The sequence below is a fragment of the Loxodonta africana genome, chromosome 3 (genome assembly GCF_030014295.1).
Source record: "Loxodonta africana isolate mLoxAfr1 chromosome 3, mLoxAfr1.hap2, whole genome shotgun sequence".
Lineage (NCBI taxonomy): Eukaryota > Metazoa > Chordata > Mammalia > Proboscidea > Elephantidae > Loxodonta > Loxodonta africana.
In genome coordinates, this window is record NC_087344.1 from 90,763,775 (window position 1) to 90,786,289 (window position 22,515).

The following is a 22,515-nucleotide window of genomic DNA, read 5'->3' on the forward strand; positions in this document are numbered from 1 at the left end:
ACCAGCAGTGTATGAGAGTTCCAATCTCTCTGCAGCCTCTCCAACATTTATTATTTTGTGTTTTTTGGATTAATGCCAGCCTTGTTGGAATGAGATAGAATCTCATCGTGGTTTTAATTTGCATTTCTCTAATGGCTAATGATCGGGAGCATTTTCTCATGTATCTGTTGGCTGCCTGAATATCTTCTTTAGTGAAATGTGTGTTCATATCCTTTGCCCACTTCTTGATTGGGTTGTTTGTCTTTTTGTGGTTGAGTTTTGACAGAATCATGTAGATTTTAGAGATCAGGCGCTGGTCGGAGATGTCATAGCTGAAAATTCTTTCCCAATCTGTAGGTGGTCTTTTTACTCTTTTGGAGAAGTCTTTAGATGAGCATAGGTGTTTGATTTTTAGGAGCTCCCAGTTATCGGGTTTCTCTTCATCATTTTTGGTAATGTTTTGTATTCTGTTTATACCTTGTATTAGGGCTCCTAGGGTTGTCCCAATTTTTTCTTCCATGATCTTTATCGTTTTAGTCTTTATGTTTAGGTCTTTGATCCACTTGGAGTTAGTTTTTGTGCATGGTGTGAGGTATGGGTCCTGTTTCATTTTTTTGCAAATGGATATCGAGTTATGCCAGCACCATTTGTTAAAAAGGCTATCTTTTCCCCAGTTAATTGACACTGGTCCTTTGTCAAATATCAGCTGCTCGTACGTGGATGGATCTATGTCTGGGTTCTCAATTCTGTTCCATTGGTCTATGTGTCTGTTGTTGTACCAATACCAGGCTGTTTTGACTACTGTGGCTGTATAGTAGGTTCTGAAGTCAGGTAAGGTGAGGCCTCCCACTTTCTTCTTCTTTTTCAGTAGTGCTGTGCTTATCCGGGGCTTCTTTCCCTTCCGTATGAAATTGGTGATTTGTTCTCTATCCCCTTAAAATATGACATTGGAATTTGCATCGGAAGTGCGTTAAATGTATAGATGGCTTTTGGTAGAATAGACATTTTTACTATGTTAAGTCTTCCTATCCATGAGCAGGGTATGTTTTTCCACTTAAGTATGTCCTTTTGAATTTCTTGTAGTAGAGCTTTGTAGTTTTCTTTTGTATAGGTCTTTTACATCCTTGGTAAGATTTATTCCTAAGTATCTTATCTTCTTGGGGGCTACTGTGAATGGTATTGATTTGGTTATTTCCTCTTCGGTGTTCTTTTTGTTGATGTAGAGGAATCCAAGTGATTTTTGTATGTTTATTTTATAACCTGAGACTCTGCCAAACTCTTCTATTAGTTTCAGTAGTTTTCTGGAGGATTCCTTAGGGTTTTCTGTGTATATAATCATGTCATCTGCAAATAGTGATAACTTTACTTCTTCCTTGCCAATCCGGATGCCTTTTATTTCTTTGTCTGGCCTAATTGCCCTGGCTAGGACTTCTAGCACAATGTTGAATAAGAGCGGTGATAAAGGGCATCCTTGTCTGGTTCCCGTTCTCAAGGGAAATGCTTTCAGGTTCTCTCCATTTAGAGTGATATTGGCTGTTGGCTTTGCATAGATGCCCTTTATTATGTTGAGGAGTTTACCTTCAATTCCTATTTTGGTAAGAGTTTTTATTATGAATGGGTGTTGGACTTTGTCAAATGCCTTTTCTGCATCAATTGATAAGATCATGTGGTTTTTGTCTTTTGTTTTATTTATGTGATGGATTACATTAATGGTTTTTCTGATATTAAACCAGTCTTGCATACCTGGTATAAATCCCACTTGATCAGGGTGAATTATTTTTTTGATGTGTTGTTGGATTCTATTGGCTAGAATTTTGTTGAGGATTTTTGCATCAATGTTCATGGGGGATATAGGTCTATAATTTTCTTTTTTTGTAATGTCTTTACCTGGTTTTGGTATCAGGGAGATGGTGGCTTCATAGAATGAGTTGGGTAGTATTCCGTCATTTTCTATGCTTTGGAATACCTTTAGTAGTAGTGGTGTTAACTCTTCTCTGAAAGTTTGGTAGAACTCTGCAGTGAAGCCGTCCGGGCCAGGGCTTTTTTTTGTTGGGAGTTTCTTGATTACTGTTTCAGTCTCTTTTTTTGTCATGGGTCTATTTAGTTGTTCTACTTCTGAATGTGTTAGTTTAGGTAGGTAGTGTTTTTCCAGGAATTCATCCATTTCTTCTAGGTTTTCAAATTTGTTAGAGTACAATTTTTCATAATAATCTGAAATGATTCTTTTAATTTCATTTGGTTCTGTTGTGATGTGGTCCTTCTCATTTCTTATTCGGGTTATTTGTTTCCTTTCCTGTATTTCTTTAGTCAGTCTAGCGAATGGTTTATCAATTTTGTTAATTTTTTCAAAGAACCAGCTTTTGGCTTTGTTAATTCTTTCAATTGTTTTTCTGTTCTCTAATTCATTTAGTTCAGCTCTAATTTTTATTATTTGTTTTCTTCTGGTGCCTGATGGATTCTTTTGTTGCTCAGTTTCTATTTGTTCAAGTTGTAGGGACAGTTCTCTGATTTTGGCTCTTTCTTCTTTTTGTATGTGTGCATTTATTGATATAAATTGGCCTCTGAGCACTGCTTTTGCTGTGTCCCCGAGGTTTTGATAGGAAGTATTTTCATTCTCGTTGCTTTCTAAGAATTTCCTTATTCCCTCCTTGATGTCTTCTATAACCCAGTCTTTTTTCAGGAGGGTATTGTTCAGTTTCCAAATATTTGATTTCTTTTCCCTCGTTTTTCTGTTATTGATCTCTAGTTTTATTGCCTTGTGGTCTGAGAAGATGCTTTGTAATATTTCGATGTTTTGGACTCTGCAAAGGTTTGTTTTATGACCTAATATGTGGTCTATTCTAGAGAATGTTCCATGTGCGCTAGAAAAAAAAGTATATTTTGCAGCAGTTGGGTGGAGAGTTCTGTATAAGTCAATGAGGTCAAGTTGGTTGATTGTTGTAATTAGATCTTCCGTGTCTCTGTTGAGCTTCTTACTGGATGTCCTGTCCTTCTCCGAAAGTGGTGTGTTGAAGTCTCCTGCTATAATTGTGGAGGTATCTATCTCGCTTTTCAATTCTGTTAAAATTTGATTTATGTATCTTGCAGCCCTGTCATTGGGTGCATAAATATTTAATATGGTTATGTCTTCCTGATCAACTGTCCCTTTTATCATTATATAGTGTCCTTCTTTATCCTTTGTGGTGGATTTAAGTCTAAAGTCTATTTTGTCAGAAATTAATATTGCTACTCCTCTTCTTTTTTGCTTATTGTTTGCTTGATATACTTTTTTCCATCCTTTGAGTTTTAGTTTGTTTGTGTCTCTAAGTCTAAGGTGTGTCTCTTGTAGGCAGCATATAGATGGATCGTGTTTCTTTATCCAGTCTGTGACTCTCTGTCTCTTTATTGGTGCATTTAGTCCATTTACATTCAGGGTAATTATAGATAAATAAGTTTTTAGTGCTGTCATTTTGATGCCTTTTTTTTTTTTATAATAACTTTTATTAAGCTTCAAGTGAACGTTTACAAATCCTATCAGTCTGTCACATATAAGTTTACATACATCACACTCCCTACTCCCACTTACTCTCCCCGTCTTGAGTCAGCCCTTTCAGTCTCTCCTTTCTTGACAATTTTGCCGGCTTCCCTCTCTCTCTATCCTCCCATCCCCCCTCCAGACAAGAGTTGCCAACACAATCTCAAGTGTCCACCTGATATAATTAGCTCACTCTTCATCAGCATCTCTCTCCCACCCGCTGACCAGTCCCTTTCATTTCTGATGAGTTGTCTTCGGGGATGGTTCCTGTCCTGTGTCAACTGAAGGTCTGGGGAGCATGGCCGCCGGGATTCCTCCAGTCTCAGTCAGACCATTAAGTTTGGTCTTCTTATGAGAATTTGGGGTCTGCATCCCACTGATCTCCTGCTCCCTCAGGGGTCCTCTGCTGTGCTCCCTGTCAGGGCAGTCATCGATTGTGGCTGGGCACCAACTAGTTCTTCTGGTCTCAGGATGATGTAGGTCTCTGGTTCATGCGGCCCTTTCTGTCTCTTGGGCTCTTAGTTGTCATGTGGGCTTGGTGTTCTTCATTTTTCTTTGCTCCAGGTGGGTTGAGACCAATTGCTGCATCTTAGATGGCTGCTTGTTAGCATTTAAGACCCCAGACGCCACATTTCAAAGTGGGATGCAGAATGATTTCATAATAGAATTATTTTGCCAATTGACTTAGAAGTCCCCGCAAACCATGCTCCCCAGACCCCCGCGCTTGCTCCGCTGACCTTTGAAGCATTCATTTTATCCCGGAAACTTCTTTGCTTTTGGTCCAGTCCAATTGAGCTGACCTTCCATGTATTGAGTGTTGTCTTTCCCTTCACCTAAAGCAGTTCTTATCTACTGATTAATCAATAAAAAAACCCTCTCCCACCCTCCCTCCCTCCCCCCTCGTAACCACAAAAGTATGTGTTCTTCTCAGGTTTACTGTTTCTCAAGATCTTATAATAGTGGTCTTATACAATATTTGTCCTTTTGCCTCTGACTAATTTCGCTCAGCATAATGCCTTCCAGGTTCCTCCATGTTATGAAATGTTTCAGAGATTCGTCACTGTTCTTTATCGATGCGTAGTATTCCATTGTGTGAATATACCACAATTTATTTAACCATTCATCCGTTGATGGACACCTTGGTTGCTTCCAACTTTTTGCTATTGTAAACAGAGCTGCAATAAACATGGGTGTGCATATATCTGTTTGTATGAAGGCTCTTGTATCTCTAGGGTATATTCCTAGGAGTGGGATTTCTGGGTTGTATGGTAGTTCTATTTCTAACTGTTTAAGATAACGCCAGATAGATTTCCAAAGTGGTTGTACCATTTTACATTCCCACCAGCAGTGTATGAGAGTTCCAATCTCTCCGCAGCCTCTCCAACATTTATTATTTTGTGTTTTTTGGATTAATGCCAGCCTTGCTGGTGTGAGATGGAATCTCATTGTAGTTTTAATTTGCATTTCTCTAATGGCTAATGATCGAGAGCATTTTCTCATGTATCTGTTGGCTGCCTGAATATCTTCTTTAGAGAAATGTGTGTTCATATCCTTTGCCCACTTCTTGATTGGGTTGTTTGTCTTTTTGTGGTTGAGTTTTGACAGAATCATGTAGATTTTAGAGATCAGGCGCTGGTCGGAGATGTCATAGCTGAAAATTCTTTCCCAATCTGTAGGTGGTCTTTTTACTCTTTTGGTGAAGTCTTTAGATGAGCATAGGTGTTTGATTTTTAGGAGCTCCCAGTTATCGGGTTTCTCTTCATCATTTTTGGTAATGTTTTGTATTCTGTTTATACCTTGTATTAGGGCTCCTAGGGTTGTCCCAATTTTTTCTTCCATGATCTTTATCGTTTTAGTCTTTATGTTTAGGTCTTTGATCCACTTGGAGTTAGTTTTTGTGCATGGTGTGAGGTATGGGTCCTGTTTCATTTTTTTGCAAATGGATATCGAGTTATGCCAGCACCATTTGTTAAAAAGGCTATCTTTTCCCCAGTTAATTGACACTGGTCCTTTGTCAAATATCAGCTGCTCATACGTGGATGGATCTATGTCTGGGTTCTCAATTCTGTTCCATTGGTCTATGTGTCTGTTGTTGTACCAATACCAGGCTGTTTTGACTACTGTGGCTGTATAATAGGTTCTGAAGTCAGGTAAGGTGAGGCCTCCCACTTTCTTCTTCTTTTTCAGTAGTGCTTTGCTTATCCGGGGCTTCTTTCCCTTCCATATGAAATTGGTGATTTGTTTCTCTATCCCCTTAAAATATGACATTGGAATTTGGATCGGAAGTGCGTTAAATGTATAGATGGCTTTTGGTAGAATAGACATTTTTACTATGTTAAGTCTTCCTATCCATGAGCAAGGTATGTTTTTCCACTTAAGTATGTCCTTTTGAATTTCTTGTAGTAGAGCTTTGTAGTTTTCTTTGTATAGGTCTTTTACATCCTTGGTAAGATTTATTCCTAAGTATCTTATCTTCTTGGGGGCTACTGTGAATGGTATTGATTTGGTTATTTCCTCTTCGGTGTTCTTTTTGTTGATGTAGAGGAATCCAAGTGATTTTTGTATGTTTATTTTATAACCTGAGACTCTGCCAAACTCTTCTATTAGTTTCAGTAGTTTTCTGGAGGATTCCTTAGGGTTTTCTGTGTATATAATCATGTCATCTGCAAATAGTGATAACTTTACTTCTTCCTTGCCAATCCGGATACCTTTTATTTCTTTGTCTAGCCTGATTGCCCTGGCTAAGACTTCCAACACGATGTTGAATAAGAGTGGTGATAAAGGGCATCCTTGTCTGGTTCCCGTTCTCAAGGGAAATGCTTTCAGGTTCTCTCCATTTAGAGTGATATTGGCTGTTGGCTTTGCATAGATGCCCTTTATTATGTTGAGGAATTTTCCTTCAATTCCTATTTTGCTAAGAGTTTTTATTATGAATGGGTGTTGGACTTTGTCAAATGCCTTTTCTGCATCAATTGATAAGATCATGTGGTTTTTGTCTTTTGTTTTATTTATGTGATGGATTACATTAATGGTTTTTCTGATATTAAACCAGCCTTGCATACCTGGTATAAATCCCACTTGATCAGAGTGAATTATTTTTTTGATGTGTCGTTGGATTCTATTGGCTAGAATTTTGTTGAGGATTTTTGCATCAATGTTCATGAGGGATATAGGTCTATAATTTTCTTTTTTTGTAATGTCTTTACCTGGTTTTGGTATCAGGGAGATGGTGGCTTCATAGAATGAGTTGGGTAGTATTCCGTCATTTTCTATGCTTTGGAATACCTTTAGTAGTAGTGGTGTTAACTCTTCTCTGAAAATTTGGTAGAACTCTGCAGTGAAGCCGTCCGGGCCAGGACTTTTTTTTGTTGGGAGTTTTTTGATTACCGTTTCAATCTCTTTTTTTGTTATGGGTCTATTTAGTTGTTCTACTTCTGAATGTGTTAGTTTAGGTAGGTAGTGTTTTTCCAGGAATTCATCCATTTCTTCTAGGTTTTCAAATTTGTTAGAGTACAATTTTTCATAATAATCTGAAATGATTCTTTTAATTTCATTTGGTTCTGTTGTGATGTGGTCCTTCTCATTTCTTATTCGGGTTATTTGTTTCCTTTCCTGTATTTCTTTAGTCAGTCTAGCGAATGGTTTATCAATTTTGTTAATTTTTTCAAAGAACCAGCTTTTGGCTTTGTTAATTCTTTCAATTGTTTTTCTGTTCTCTAATTCATTTAGTTCAGCTCTAATTTTTATTATTTGTTTTCTTCTGGTGCCTGATGGATTCTTTTGTTGCTCAGTTTCTATTTGTTCAAGTTGTAGGGACAGTTCTCTGATTTTGGCTCTTTCTTCTTTTTGTATGTGTGCATTTATTGATATAAATTGGCCTCTGAGCACTGCTTTTGCTGTGTCCCCGAGGTTTTGATAGGAAGTATTTTCATTCTCGTTGCTTTCTATGAATTTCCTTATTCCCTCCTTGATGTCTTCTATAACCCAGTCTTTTTTCAGGAGGGTATTGTTCATTTTCCAAGTATTTGATTTCTTTTCCCTCGTTTTTCTGTTATTGATCTCTAGTTTTATTGCCTTGTGGTCTGAGAAGATGCTTTGTAATATTTCGATGTTTTGGACTCTGCAAAGGTTTGTTTTATGACCTAATATGTGGTCTATTCTAGAGAATGTCCCATGTGCGCTGGAAAAAAAAGTATATTTTGCAGCAGTTGGGTGGAGAGTTCTGTATAAGTCAATGAGGTCAAGTTGGTTGATTGTTGTAATTAGATCTTCCGTGTCTCTGTTTAGCTTCTTACTGGATGTCCTGTCCTTCTCCGAAAGTGGTGTGTTGAAGTCTCCTACTATAATTGTGGAGGTATCTATCTCGCTTTTCAGTTCTGTTAAAATTTGATTTATGTATCTTGCAGCCCTGTCATTGGGTGCGTAAATATTTAATATGGTTATGTCTTCCTGATCAATTGTCCCTTTTATCATTATATAGTGTCCTTCTTTATCCTTTGTGGTGGATTTAAGTCTAAAGTCTATTTTGTCAGAAATTAATATTGCTACTCCTCTTCTTTTTTGCTTATTGTTTGCTTGATATACTTTTTTCCATCCTTTGAGTTTTAGTTTGTTTGTGTCTCTAAGTCTAAGGTGTGTCTCTTGTAGGCAGGATATAGATGGATCGTGTTTCTTTATCCAGTCTGTGACTCTCTGTCTCTTTATTGGTGCATTTAGTCCATTTACATTCAGGGTAATTATAGATAAATAAGTTTGTAGTGCTGTCATTTTGATGCCTTTTTATGTGTGTTGTTGACAATTTCATTTTTCCACACACTTTTTTGTGCTGAGGCGTTTTTCTTAGTAAATTGTGAGATCCTCATTTTCATAGTGTTTGACTTTATGTTAGTTGAGTCGTTACGTTTTTCTTGGTTTTTGTCTTGAGTTATAGAGTTGTTATGCCTTTTTGTGGTTACCTCGTTATATACCCCTATTTTTCTAAGTAAAAACCTAACTTGTATTGTTCTATATCGCCTTGTATCACTCTCCATATGGCAGTTCAATGCCTCCTGTATTTAGTCCCTCTTTTTGATTATTGTGATCTTTTACCTATTGACTTCCATAATTCCCTGTTATGTGTATTTTTTTTTTTTAATTAATCTTAATTTGTTTGTTTTTGTGATTTCCCTATTTGAGTTGATATCAGGACGTTCTGTTTTGCGACCTTGTGTTGTGCTGATATCTGATATTATTGGTTCTGTGACCAAACAATATCCTTTAGTATTTCTTGTAGCTTTGGTTTGGTTTTTGCAAATTCTCTAAACTTGTATTTGTCTGTAAATATCTTAATTTCGCCTTCATATTTCAGAGAGAGTTTTGCTGGATATATGATCCTTGGTTGGCAGTTTTTCTCCTTCAGTGTTCTGTATATGTCGTCCCATTCCCTTCTTGCCTGCATGGTTTCTGCTGAGTAGTCAGAACATATTCTTATTGATTCTCCCTTGAAGGAAACCTTTCTTTTCTCCCTGGCTGCTTTTAAAATTTTCTGTTTATCTTTGGTTTTGGTGAGTTTGATGATAATATGTCTTGGTGTTTTTCTTTTTGGATCAATCTTAAATGGGGTTCGATGAGCATCTTGGATAGATATCCTTTCGTCTTTCATGATGTCAGGGAAGTTTTCTGTCAGAAGTTCTTCAACTATTTTCTCTGTGTTTTCTGTCCCCCCTCCCTGTTCTGGGACTCCAATCACCCGCAGGTTATCCTTCTTGATAGAGTCCCACATAATTCTTAGGGTTTCTTCATTTTTTTTAATTCTTTTATCTGATTTTTTTTCAGCTATGTTGGTGTTGATTCCCTGGTCCTCCAGATGTCCCAGTCTGCGTTCTAATTGCTCGAGTCTGCTCCTCTGACTTCCTAGTGTGTTGTCTAATTCTGTTATTTTATTGTTAATCTTTTGGATTTCTACATGTTGTCTCTCTATGGATTCTTGCAACTTATTAATTTTTCCAGTATGTTCTTGAATAATCTTTTTGAGTTCTTCAACAGTTTTATCAGTGTGTTCCTTGGCTTTTTCTGCAGATATCCTAATTTCATTTGTGATATCATTAAGCATTCTGTAAATTAGTTTTTTATATTCTGTATCTGATAATTCCAAAATTGTATCTTCATTTGGGAAAGATTTTGATTCTTTTGTTTGGGGGGTTGGAGAAGCTGTCACGGTCTGCTTCTTTAAGTGGTTTGATATGGATTGTTGTCTCCGAGCCATCACTGGGAAACTAGTTTTTCCAGAAAATCCGCTAAAAAAAAACTGCAGTCAGATCCCTATCAGAGTTCTCCCTCTGGCTCAGGCTATTCAGATGTTAATGAAGCCGCCTGGGGAGGGTGGGGGAGGGAACAGAGAGATAGGAGAGTAGCACCTCAGAATATAGCCAGAGTTGCTTGTCTTGCTTGGAATGACTGTTATATCTGAGATTCCCGTGGGCGCGTCGCCTATGTGTGCTGGCTGTGTGGAGATTGCCCCCAGGGGGTCTGGCCCGCTGGAGTCACAGTCAGATCCTCCGCTTCCAGCCCCACGCCCAGCGTCAAGGCTCCCCTACTGGGACGGTGCACTCTCAACTCCAAAATCAGTCGCTGCCTCCCGGGGACTTCTCGTCCCTCCAGCCGCGTGGCCGTGCCGCCCCCGTGAACCAGGTAGGCCCCCTCCCGGGGTTAGTTCAGATGGGTGGAGTAGCTCCCCGTGCTTGTGCCACGACCAAGTGTCCCGGCTGGAACGCTGTTCTCCCCACTCCAATACCAGTCGCTGCCTCCCGGGGACTTCTCCTACCGGCTGCGTCCCACGCCGCCCGCGCGACCCGGCTGGTCCCCTTCCCGGGGTTAGTTCAGGGGGTGGAGCAACTCTCCGTGTTTATGGCGTACCTGCGAGCAGTCCAAATCCCTGCGGGACGGTTCCCCGGCTCGGATGCTGCTCTTTCTGCTCCAAGATCAGTCACTGCCTCCCGGGGACTTCTCCTACCAGCTGCGTCCCACGCCGCCCGTGGAACCGGCTGGTCCCCCTCCCGGGGTTAGTTCAGGGGGGTGGAGCAGGTCTCTGTGCTTGTGCCGTACCTGACTGGTACGCTGGCTCCAGGCTCTGGAAACTATCGCTGCTTCCCCGTATTAGTTCGTTCTCCGTCTCTAAATCCGTGTTTGTTGTTCAGGGTTCGTAGATTGTTATGTATGTGATCGATTCACTTGTTTTTCCGTGTCTTTGTTGTAAGAGGGATCCGAGGTAACGTCTGCCTAGTCCGCCATCTTCCCAGCAACCCCCTCTTTGATGTCTTTTTATGTGTGTTGTTGACAATTTCATTTTTCCACATACTTTTTTGTGCTGAGGCGTTTTTCTTAGTAAATTGTGAGATCCTCATTTTCATAGTGCTTGACTTTATGTTAGTTGAGTCGTTACGTTTTTCTTGATTTTTATCTTGAGTTATAGAGTTGTTATACCTTTTTGTGGTTACCTTATTATTTACCCCTATTTTTCTAAGTAAAAACCTAACTTGTATTGTTCTATATCGCCTTGTATCACTCTCCATATGGCAGTTCAATGCCTCCTGTATTTAGTCCCTCTTTTTGATTATTGTGATCTTTTACCTATTGACTTCCATGATTCCCTGTTATGTGTATTTATTTTTTTTTTAATTAATCTTAATTTGTTTGTTTTTGTGATTTCCCTATTTGAGTTGATATCAGGACGTTCTGTTTTGTGACCTTGTGTTGTGCTGATATCTGATATTATTGTTTCTCTGACCAAACAATATCCTTTAGTATTTCTTGTAGCTTTGGTTTGGTTTTTGCAAATTCTCCAAACTTGTGTTTGTCTGTAAATATCTTAATTTCGCCTTCATATTTCAGAGAGAGTTTTGCTGGATATATGATCCTTGGCTGGCAGTTTTTCTCCTTCAGTGTTCTGTATATGTCGTCCCATTCCCTTCTTGCCTGCATGGTTTCTGCTGAGTAGTCAGAACATATTCTTACTGATTCTCCCTTGAAGGAAACCTTTCTTTTCTCCCTGGCTGCTTTTAAAATTTTCTGTTTATCTTTGGTTTTGGTGAGTTTGATGATAATATGTCTTGGTGTTTTTCTTTTTGGATCAGTCTTAAATGGGGTTCGATGAGCATCTTGGATAGCTATCCTTTCGTCTTTCATGATGTCAGGGAAGTTTTCTGTCAGGAGTTCTTCAACTATTTTCTCTGTGTTTTCTGTCCCCCCTCCCTGTTCTGGGACTCCAATCACCCGCAGGTTATCCTTCTTGATAGAGTCCCACATAATTCTTAGGGTTTCTTCATTTTTTTAATTCTTTTATCTGATTTTTTTTCAGCTATGTTGGTGTTGATTCCCTGGTCCTCCAGATGTCCCAGTCTGCATTCTAATTGCTCGAGTCTGCTCCTCTGACTTCCTAGTGTGTTGTCTAATTCTGTTATTTTATTGTTAATCTTTTGGATTTCTACATGTTGTCTCTCTATGGATTCTTGCAACTTATTAATTTTTCCAGTATGTTCTTGAATAATCTTTTTGAGTTCTTCAACAGTTTTATCAGTGTGTTCCTTGGCTTTTTCTGCAGTTATCCTAATTTCATTTGTGATATCATTAAGCATTCTGTAAATTAGTTTTTTATATTCTGTATCTGATAATTCCAAGATTGTATCTTCATTTGGGGAAGATTTTGATTCTTTTGTTTGGGGGGTTGGAGAAGCTGTCATGGTCTGCTTCTTTAAGTGGTTTGATATGGATTGTTGTCTCCGCGCCATCACTGGGAAACTAGTTTTTCCAGAAAATCCGGTAAAAAAAAAAATGCAGTCAGATCCCTATCAGAGTTCTCCCTCTGGCTCAGGCTATTCAGATGTTAATGAAGCCACCTGGGGAGGGTGGGGGAGGGAACAGAGAGATAGGAGAGTAGCACCTCAGAATATAGCCAGAGTTGCTTGTCTTGCTTGGAATGACTATTATATCTGAGATTCCCGTGGGCGCCTCGCCTATGTGTGCTGGCTGTGTGGAGTTGGCCCCTGGGGGGTCTGGCCCGCTGGAGACACAGTCAGATCCTCCGCTTCCAGCCCCATGCCCAGCGTCAAGGCTCCCCTACTGGGACGGTGCACTCTCGACTCCAAAATCAGTCGCTGCCTCCCGGGGACTTCTCGTCCCTCCAGCCACGTGGCCGTGCCGCCCCCGAGAACCAGTTGGGCCTCCTCCCGGGGTTAGTTCAGATGGGTGGAGCAGCTCCCCGTGCTTGTGCCGTGACCGAGTGTCCCGGCTGGGACGCTGTTCTCCCCGCTCCAATACCAGTCGCTGCCTCCCAGGGACTTCTCCTACCGGCTGCGTCCCACGCCGCTCGCGCGACCCGGCTGGGCCCCTTCCCGGGGTTAGTTCAGCGGGGTGGAGCAGCTCTCTGTGCCTGTGCCGTACCTGACTGGTACGCTGGCTCCAGGCTCTGGAAACAATCGCTGCTTCCCCGTATTAGTTCGTTCTCCGTCTCTAAATCTGTGTTTGTTGTTCAGGGTTCGTAGATTGTAATGTATGTGATCGATTCACTTGTTTTTCCGTGTCTTTGTTGTAAGAGGGATCCGAGGTAGCGTCTGCCTAGTCCGCCATCTTGGCTCCGCCTCTATATGTATATTTTTATATGTAATTTTATTTACTTATGAAAAGTAAATAAAAATATATTTATATCAGACACTTAGCATAGTTTCTGGCACATAGTAAGTGCCCAACAATTATGATTATGCTATTATTATATTAGTTAAGGGATTTTAAGCATAGGGCTTGGCCATGGTCATGAATTGGAATCCTGGCTCAGCAACGTGCTGACTATGTGATAATGGAAAAGATACTTAGGCTAAGCCTCAGTTTCCTGATCTCTGAAATGAGTATTGTAATGTGCCTGTCATATAGGGCTGAATGAGCTCATGAATCTGAAGAGCTCTGCACCAGGACCTGACACATAGTAAACACTTCACAATAAGATAGCTGTTGTGATTTTTATTCTTGCTTTGCCATCTGCTGGTTGTTTTTATCTTGGACATGTAAATTAATCTTTTGGAACCTGAGTTTACCTACTCAAAGTTGTTTTGAGAGTTGCAAGTACATATAAAGTACTTAGATTATTTCTGGCACCACACAGTTGTCACTCAATACATAATCCCATTGCCGCCCAGTAGATTCCAACTCATAGTGCCCTATAGGGTTTCCAAGGAGTGGCTAGTGAATTCAAACTGCTGACCTTTTGGTTAGCAGCCAAGCTCTTAACCACTGCTCCACCGGAGCTCCTCAATACTTAATGTCTACCACGAATGATACAATCTGACTTCTCAGGTACAGAGAATAAAATGAATTCTGCCTTGGAAATTAGGAAAGGCATCGCAGAACTAGTGAGATTTGAACTGAAATGTTGAAGATTTTGCCGTGCAGAAGGACTAGTCTAAACAAAGGCTCAGAGATGTAAAAGTGCCTGTTGTGTTTAGAGAATAGCAAGCAGGAGGTTGCAGTAGGGAACAGTCAGTTTAGTGTATCTGGCAGGTAGCATGTATAGGGGGAGCAGTGGGAAATGGAGCCAAAGAGATGAAGGTTGGAGCCAGTTAGTAAAATATTTTCAATATCTTGCTGAAGAGTTTACATCTCATTCTATAGGTCTTCATTTTTCCAACTTTTACTTTTGACACCAGAGAGCCCTGGATGGTGCAAATGGTTTGCTCTTGGCTGCTAACCAAAAGGTTGACAGTTCGAATCCACGCAGTGGCACTGTGGAAAAAAGGCCTAGTGATCTGCTTCCATATGATTAGAGCCAAGAAAACCCTGTGGAGTGCTGTTCTACTCTGAAGCACATGAGTTCACCATGAGTAACAGCAGAGAAAACTAAATTTGCTTTGGAGTCAGCTAATACCACCAGTCTGCCAGTTGTCGTGGAGTCCATTTCAGCTCCTGACAACCCCATGGGAGTTCAGAGTAGAACTGTGCCCCATATGGTTTTCAGCGACTGACTTTTTGAAAGAGATTGCCAGACCTTTTTTCCAAGGTGCCTCTGGGTGGACTCAACCCTCCAACCTTTTGGTTAACATGCTGTGGGGTAGGGAAGTGAATTACTTGACATCAGTGTTACGAACAGGAGTTTCTTGGTAATCTTGTGGTTTATCTTAAAAATTCATGTGAACTTTGCCTTCTACTATGTATGTTTCAATATAAAAATATTTAAGTTAGTTATTGGTTGCATGACTCCCACTCTTCCAGCCTCCCACACCCTTCTCCCTTCAAGTAATCTTTTTTTTAAAGCTTGTCACTATTCTCTTTTTAATTGTTTATTTGATTTTTGTTGTTGAGAATATACACCAATTCAACAATTTCTGCATGTGCAGTTCAGTGACATTACATTCTCCAAGTTGTGCAACAATTCTCACCCTCCTTTTCCTAGTAGTTCCTCCCCAATAACATAAACTCATGGTCCACTAGTTTTCCTACCAAGTATTTTGAGCTGCTGTTGTCCATTTGATCCCATATAGGTAGATCTTAAAAAGGCACAGTGCTTAAGACAGATATTCTTTACTAGTTAAGTTAAACTATTGTTCACTTTTAAGTAGACTTCAGGGGATGTTTTTGTTTAAGATTTAAAGAGTATCTCAGGGCAATAGTTTCAGGTTTATCCAGCTTCCATGGCTTCAGAAATCTGGGTATCGTGAGAATTTGAAATTCTTTTCTGCATTTTTCCCCCTTTTGATCAGGATTCATCTATAGAATCTTTGATCAAAATATTCAGTAATGATAGCTGGGCATCTCGTGACAAAGTGGGTGGTTGTTCATGGCGACAATCACACATCTGTTTCCTCATCTATTTCTGACTCTCATTCTCCCTCTTTTGCTGGGGTGGAGGTGGATAGAGACCAATTGTTGTACCTTGGATGGTCACTTGCAAGCTTTTAAGACCCCAGGCACTGCGCAGTGAGCTAGGATATTCGTGAAATGATCTTTGTGTATGATCAATATTCTAAGAAGATCACATTTATCCTATAGCTTTAGTCCACTGGCACATCTCTGCTGGGAACCCCTTGTATGTATTCCTAGCATGAGAACAGTGGTTGGAGATGATATATAATCTTTTAAATTTTGTTTAGAAAGGGTGTGATATGATAAGAGCTGTGAATTAAAGAGCTGGGTTGAGTAGAACCCATTTCAATTAATTAGAATTTTCCTGTAGAAATCATTTAGTCTTTGAACTGTGTGGATTATCTCATCCAAATGAAGTCAGACTTCACCTCGTCTCTCTTCTGCTTTTTCAGTAGGAGCTTTATTTTTGCTCTGCCTGGGGTGTGTCTAATTGGTAATGAGAAAAACCTCTCTGAACAAGAATTTCCAAAAGAAGATGAATTGGTTGGATACCTAATTCCAGCTTCTGATATATATATATATGTGTATGTATGTGTGCATATGTATATATATATAAAATACTGTGTTTTAGGTGAAAGTTTACACAGTAGATTTGGTTCTCCTTTAACAACTTTTATACGTAATATTCTGTGCCATTGTTTACAGTGTGTCAGCATGCTCATTATTCTGGATTGTTCTGTTCCATTGATCTAGCTTCCCTACCCCTCCTTACCTTCTCATCTTTGCTTTTGAGTAGATGTTGACCATTTGGTCTTATATCGTTAATCGTTTAAGGGAACACATTACTTACAGATATTGTTTATTTTATAAGCCAGTCTATTATTTGGCTGAAAGGGTGACCTGCAGAAATAACTTCAGTTCTAAATTCAAAGGGTATTTTACGATGATAGTCTTGGAGGTTCCTCTAGTCTCTATCGGTCTGGTAATCTGGTGTTTTCTTTAGGAATTTGAATTTTGTTTTACATTTTTCTCCCATTCTACCTGGAACCTTCTATTGTGTCCCTAGTCAGGACGGTCTGTAATGGCAGCTGGGCACCATCTAGTTCTTTGGATTTTAGGCTAGGAGAGGCCATGGTTCATGTGGGCTATTAGTCCTGTGAACTAGTTTCTTCTTTGAGTCATTGGTTTCTGCCATTCTCTCTTGTTCCGGATGGGTAGAGACCAAAAGTTATATCTTAGATGGCCATTCTCAAGCTTTTAAGACCCCAGATGCTACTCACTGCAGTAAGATGTAGAACATTATCTTTGTGAATTATGTTATGCCAATTGACTAAATTGTCCCCTGAGACTATGGTCCCAAGGCTTTTAACCCAGTAAACCAGTCCCTCGAGTTGTTTGGATATGTCTAAGAAGCCTCCGTAACTGTGCCCTCTGTGTGGTTTGTTATGTATGTAGCACACAAATGTGTATATACGTATGCCTACAGATGACACCTGTACTTGTTGTACGTGACTTTACTTGCGTGGGCCTCACTATACACATATCCACATCCATATTTACCTACGTAACTGCATACATATTTTTGTTTTTTCTGTTGTTGCGAAACTGTGTGTTACAGCATTTACTGTAGTTGTCTGTTTGCTCATGTACTTCTTAGTGTCTTTATTTATTTTGGCCAAGTTGTGTTGATTTCACCCGTATTTGAGATTGCCTTTCCCCTGCCAAAGGTAACAAGTGTCTACTATCTAGAAAGTGATTCTCCCTGTCTCTCCCATCTCTGGTAGCCATCAAAGAACTTTGTTTTCTGTGTGTATATCTATTCTTGACTTCTTGTAATAGGGAACCATACAGATATATCTTTTTGTGATCGATTTATCTCACTCAGCATAGTGTCCTGCAGATTCATCTATGTTGTGAGATGTTATTATTATTATCCTTTATCATTGCGTAGTATTCCATTGTATGTATGTACCACAATTTGTTTATCTGTTCATCTGTTGATGGGCATTTAGGTTGTTTCCATCTTTTTGCGATTATAAATAAAGCTGCAATGAATGTAGGTGTGCATATGTCTATTCGTTATCACTGCTCTTATATCTCTAGGACATATACCTAGGAGTGGGATTGCTAGATCATAAGGTATTTCTATTTCTAGCTTTTTGAGGAAATGCAAGACTGTTTTCCATAGTGGTTGTGCCATTTTACATTCCCACTAGCTGTGTATAATAGTCTCAATCCCCCCACAACCATGCCAGCATTTGTTCTCTGTTGTTGCTTTTTTTTTTTTTTTTAGTCATTGCCATTTTTGCTGGGTTAAGATAGTATCTGATTTGTAGTTTTGATTTGCATCACCCCGTTGGCTAATGATCTCAAGCATATATGTGTTGGCCACCTGCATGTCCTCTGGTGAAGTGTTTGTTCATGCCCATTTTTGCTTTATCCTTTTTTGTTGTTATTCTTATGCTGCTCCCATTTGCTTAAATGTCAAATAGGAAACACTGATCTCTAAATACTTCTGCGTTAGCTTAAATTACTGGGGTTTGGGGAATCACAGATGGCATTATAGGCTCTGGAGTAGATCTCAGATAATTTCAGTACATCTCTAGCTCTGTCACTGGCTAAATATATATCCTGTCTGTTCTTCATCTTTAAGTGGGATAACTATACTTGTCCATGTCATGGACCTGGTTTGAGTGTCAGGTGTGGTGATATATTTGGAACTGGAATACAAAGCTGAAAATGTAATTCAGCGCAGTGGATGAGTGCAAAGGCTCTGGAGCCAGCATGCCTGATTTTGAGTCCCAGCCCTGCCCCTTACTGGCTGTGTGTTCTTTGACATATCACCAGTCTGTGCCCCAGTTTCCTTATCTGTAAAACGGGGAAAATTACATCTATCTTATAGAGTTTTTGTGAAGATTAAGTAAGTTAACATATACAATACTTATAATAATGACTAGCACATAGGGTTAACTTTTATCATTACAGATAATGTCTGTAAAGTGCCTACACAGTGCTTGGCATATGACAGACATTTAAGAATAATAATTCAGTAATGAAATAATGAAATAAGGTGGCTAAACTGTAAATCCAGTGGCTTATTCTGCTGTTCGCTATGTAGTCTAAGCTTCTCAGATTCTGTTTCCTGATTTAAAAAAAATTATTGTTAAAATAATACACATATAAAAAAGAGCATAAAAATAATACAGTCCAATGAGTTGTTATAAGCCAAGCAAATACCTTTGCAACCACTGACCTTGAAAGGAGATAAAACTCTACCAGCCATCCCAGAAGCCTTCCAAGTACCTCTTCACACGCAATCCCCTGACCCCCTTCTCTCTAAGAGCAACTGCCATCCTGACTTTGTGGTAACTACTGTCTTATTTTCATTTGCTTTATCACCTAAGTAAGTGTGCATCCCTAAAAACTAAGGGATTTTTAAATACGTCTTTTAGATTTCTTTTAATCTTAAATTCCCTCTCCATCTGTCTGTCTTCTCCCCCCATGAGTTTTAGATTCAACTTGTCAATTTCTGCAAAGAAAAAAAAAGACAATTGGGATTTTGATAGGGATTACATTGAATTTGTAGATTAATTTGGAAAGTATTGCCATCTTAATAGTATTAAGTCTATTGATTCGTGAGCATAGGCTGTCTTTCCTTTTATTTAGATCTTTAATTTCTTAATTTTGCACATCTTTTGTTAAACTTATTTCTAAGTATTTTATTCCTTTTGACGATATTGTAAGTGGAAGTTTTTAAAATTTCATTTTCAGATTGTTCATTGTAATTTATAGAAATACTATTGATTTTTATATCAATTTTGTATTCCCTTACCTTGCTGGACCCATTTATTAATTCTAAAAAAGTTTTTTTTTTCCTGTTGTGGATTCCTTAGGATTTGCTATACAGTAGATTATGTCATCTGCAAAAACAGTTTCACTTCTTGTTTTCTGATGGCTTTTATTCCTCTTACTTGCCTGATTGCCCTGACTAGAACCTCCAGTACAATGGTAAATAGAAGCGGGAGCAGAAACAGGAAAGCTGGTAATAGGGAACCTAGGGTTGAGAAGGGAGAGTGTTGACATGTCGTGAGGTTGTTAACCAATGTCATAGAACAATGTGTGTACTAACTGTTTGATGAGAAACTGGCTTATTCTATGATCCTTCATCTAAAGAGGGAAAAAAAAAAAGAAGTGAGAGCAGATATCCTTGTCGTGTTCCTGATCTTAGAGGAAAAGTGCTCAGTTTTTTGTAGATGTCCTTATCAGGTTGAGGAAGTTCTGTAAACTATTTTTATGCCTTACCTTATATTTTGAATGTTTTCTATGTGATTAATATTTCTTTGAAATAGAATTTTTATTGACTGTATATTACTCAGCCATTGAAATGTCACATGTGCAGCATGATGGACGTTAAGAATTGGGCTTTTTAGTCATTTCTTATTTTGAAACCACACTTTGCTGTTTTCTGTGTGTGGAATATTGAGAAAATTGTTACTTTTCTTAGCCTCTATTTTCAATTATGCAAAATAAAGATAATGCTTGACTATTTTGTTAAATAGTTTTAAGTAGTAAACGAAACAGAATAATTCGTATAAAACAGCACAGTCATATAGAAAGCACCTAATGGATGGTAGCTAGTATAATTATATTTTAATTATATTATTATCGTTGGAGACTTTGAGTGTTTATTTCTGTAATTAAAACTCTTATACTTAAATGTTTGTGCTTATTAGCTCTTTACTCCTCAGACTAGAATAACTGGACCAAACTTTTTCTTTTTTGAGGATGCTATACCCAGTTATTTTATCCAAAGATAAATTTATTGTATTTGAACCATCAAGTTGGAATGGAGATTTTGTGAGCGACCAAGTTGAAAAGTAAATTGAGGCTAGAGTTTTGAAGGATTCAGACATCAGTGTAACAGTTTTAAGTATTTTGTCTTCAGGCCAATGGGAACCCACAGACAATTTGAGTAGGGGAGGATCATGGGTGGTAATTTAGGAGGCTTAATCTCTGTGCCTCTGTTGTCTAGCTTGACCATCCCTGACTCGTTAGCGCCCCTTGCCATGTGCTTACATAGTACCCAATATACCCTCTATTATAGTACTTAATAGACTGCGAATGCTTATTTGTATAGTACTTAATAGACTGCGAATGCTTATTTAAATGTTTTTCTTCTCCTGCTTTTAAATACATGGGCTACATATTGTATTTCCATTGCCCAGCACAGTATCTGCATATGATAGACACTCAATAAATACGTGTTGAATAAGTAAATGAATGTTTTGTTCTGTGCGTTTCTGGAAACTAACTGTTGGCTTTTGTGTTTTCTTTGTGTTTCTTCGCGGGCATTAAGGAGGAAGCATCTCCCTATTCCTTACTTGATATCTGCTTGAATTTCCTGACTACTCACCTTGAGAAGTTCTGTTCAGCAAGACAAGATGGAACATTGTGTCTGCAGGAACCTGGAGTATTCCCACAGGAGGTGGCTGATCGACTGCTTCAAACCATGGCTTTTCATGGTAAAATAAATAAATAAACAGAAGGAAACAAAAATTGTGTGCTGTTAACGATTTTGAAGTGTTGGTTTGGCCATTTAGTTATTTTCTTAGAAAAATCATTGAAGGCCAGATTAGCGTGATACCAGGAAAAGAATCATTTATTTTTAGCTGTCTTGCCACTTACTGTGTAATTTGGACTAAGCTTTTTTCTTTAGGGTTTTCTGTATTTCTAATTTGAGCAAACCACCTTTTTTTTTTCTCCTGAGAAGCCATTCTCATGGCAGAAATAACTTCCCTAGCTTATAAAATATCCGTTTAGAAATCCACAGGCATAAATACCATACATCTTAATTCAACAGTGGGAGAATCGATATTATTATGGAAAAACTAGTTTCTGCTTTTGACCTTTGAAAATAAGAAATCACAGCTAATTTAGTACTTCTGTTTGTAAAAACAAATTCTGAAAAGAAATTGGGAAAGTCTCAACTTGTCTGAAATAGTTTCATGTACTGAGTATGAGTACTCTTGTTACTTCTGTTTAAGTTTTAACTTGAAAGAAGTATAATACCTTTATAACTTTAGGGTTTGTAAACTTAAAAGTGGGGAAGATAATTTGTCCACAGCTCTAAAATAGGATGAAAATTTGGCAGTAAGAATCGTTACCATTTATATGCGTCAGATGTTTTACATGTGTTTTCATTGAATTTTCTCAACAACCCTGTAAGGTAGCTACAGTTATCCCCATTTATATACAGATAAGGAAACTGAGGTTCAAAGAAGTAACTTGCTGAGGGTGATACTGCTAGTAAATGGTAGAGTCCTGATTAAAATTCAAGTTGGCATGTTTTTTAAACCTGTGCCCTTCCCACTGTGCCACACAGCCTTCCTACATCTACATTAGAGGTATTTCTGCTTCTAGATGCCAGGTAATTGTTTATACTTGTGCTGTGACTTTAAAGATATGTAGCTAATAAGTATGAATGCAGATAGCATTCCAGGGAAGAGTGGAAAGAAATGAAGTTATAATTGAAATCAGTCTGAGGCATTTTGGACTAGTTGAGGACAGAAGAAGACTTTTATGCTCCTTGGTTTTCACTAAGGTGCTCAAGTCTGTAGCCTTTGAATTCTTCCAAACCGCTGTAGGAACCAGGATGAATTTGAATATGTACTACATATAATAAAGGTGCCTTATAAGGCTGCACAACAGTTTAACAGACAGTTCTTTCTAGTCTCAATTTAGTGATTATTATACTCAGCATATTTAGATTTTTTTCCCCAAAAATACAGCTAGTCTTGTAAATCAGAAGATGTTAACTAAAGTTTTAACTTTGTCAGATTCAGTAAGCCTTTTAAAATATGACTACTGATACCTAATGGTAGCAGCTAACATTTATTAAATGCTTATTACTGTGTGCTGGGCACTGTGTCAAATGCTTTATATGCATAAAATAATGAAGTGGTTTTTATGGAAGTATGGCTAAGTAATTGTTCTTCAGAAAGGGTTCTGAATTTTTTTTAACTCTTTGTAAAAATCATATCTACCTTCTACCAATCGAGTAAATGCTACTGAGGATATGCGGAAGAATATATTGCCAGTTCTTGTCACAATTTTTAAAAGCTGTTTCATAAATTTTTCTGTATGTTTGAAATTTTTCATAATACAGCATTGGGGAAAAAGTTGTTCTATTGAGTGCC

The 22,515-nt window shown here is 38.6% G+C and overlaps 1 protein-coding gene across 2 annotated transcripts in view; it reads left to right on the forward strand.

The window, feature by feature from the left end:
• Nucleotides 1-22,515, forward strand: part of ZYG11B (zyg-11 family member B, cell cycle regulator) — a 130,235-nt gene that overhangs the window by 33,430 nt on the left and 74,290 nt on the right. For both annotated transcript variants that reach the window (XM_010591274.3, XM_010591273.3), the window contains exon 2: nucleotides 20,676-20,841. In XM_010591274.3, the coding sequence (XP_010589576.1) occupies nucleotides 20,676-20,841 (166 nt within the window). The remainder of the gene's footprint in view (nucleotides 1-20,675; nucleotides 20,842-22,515) is intronic.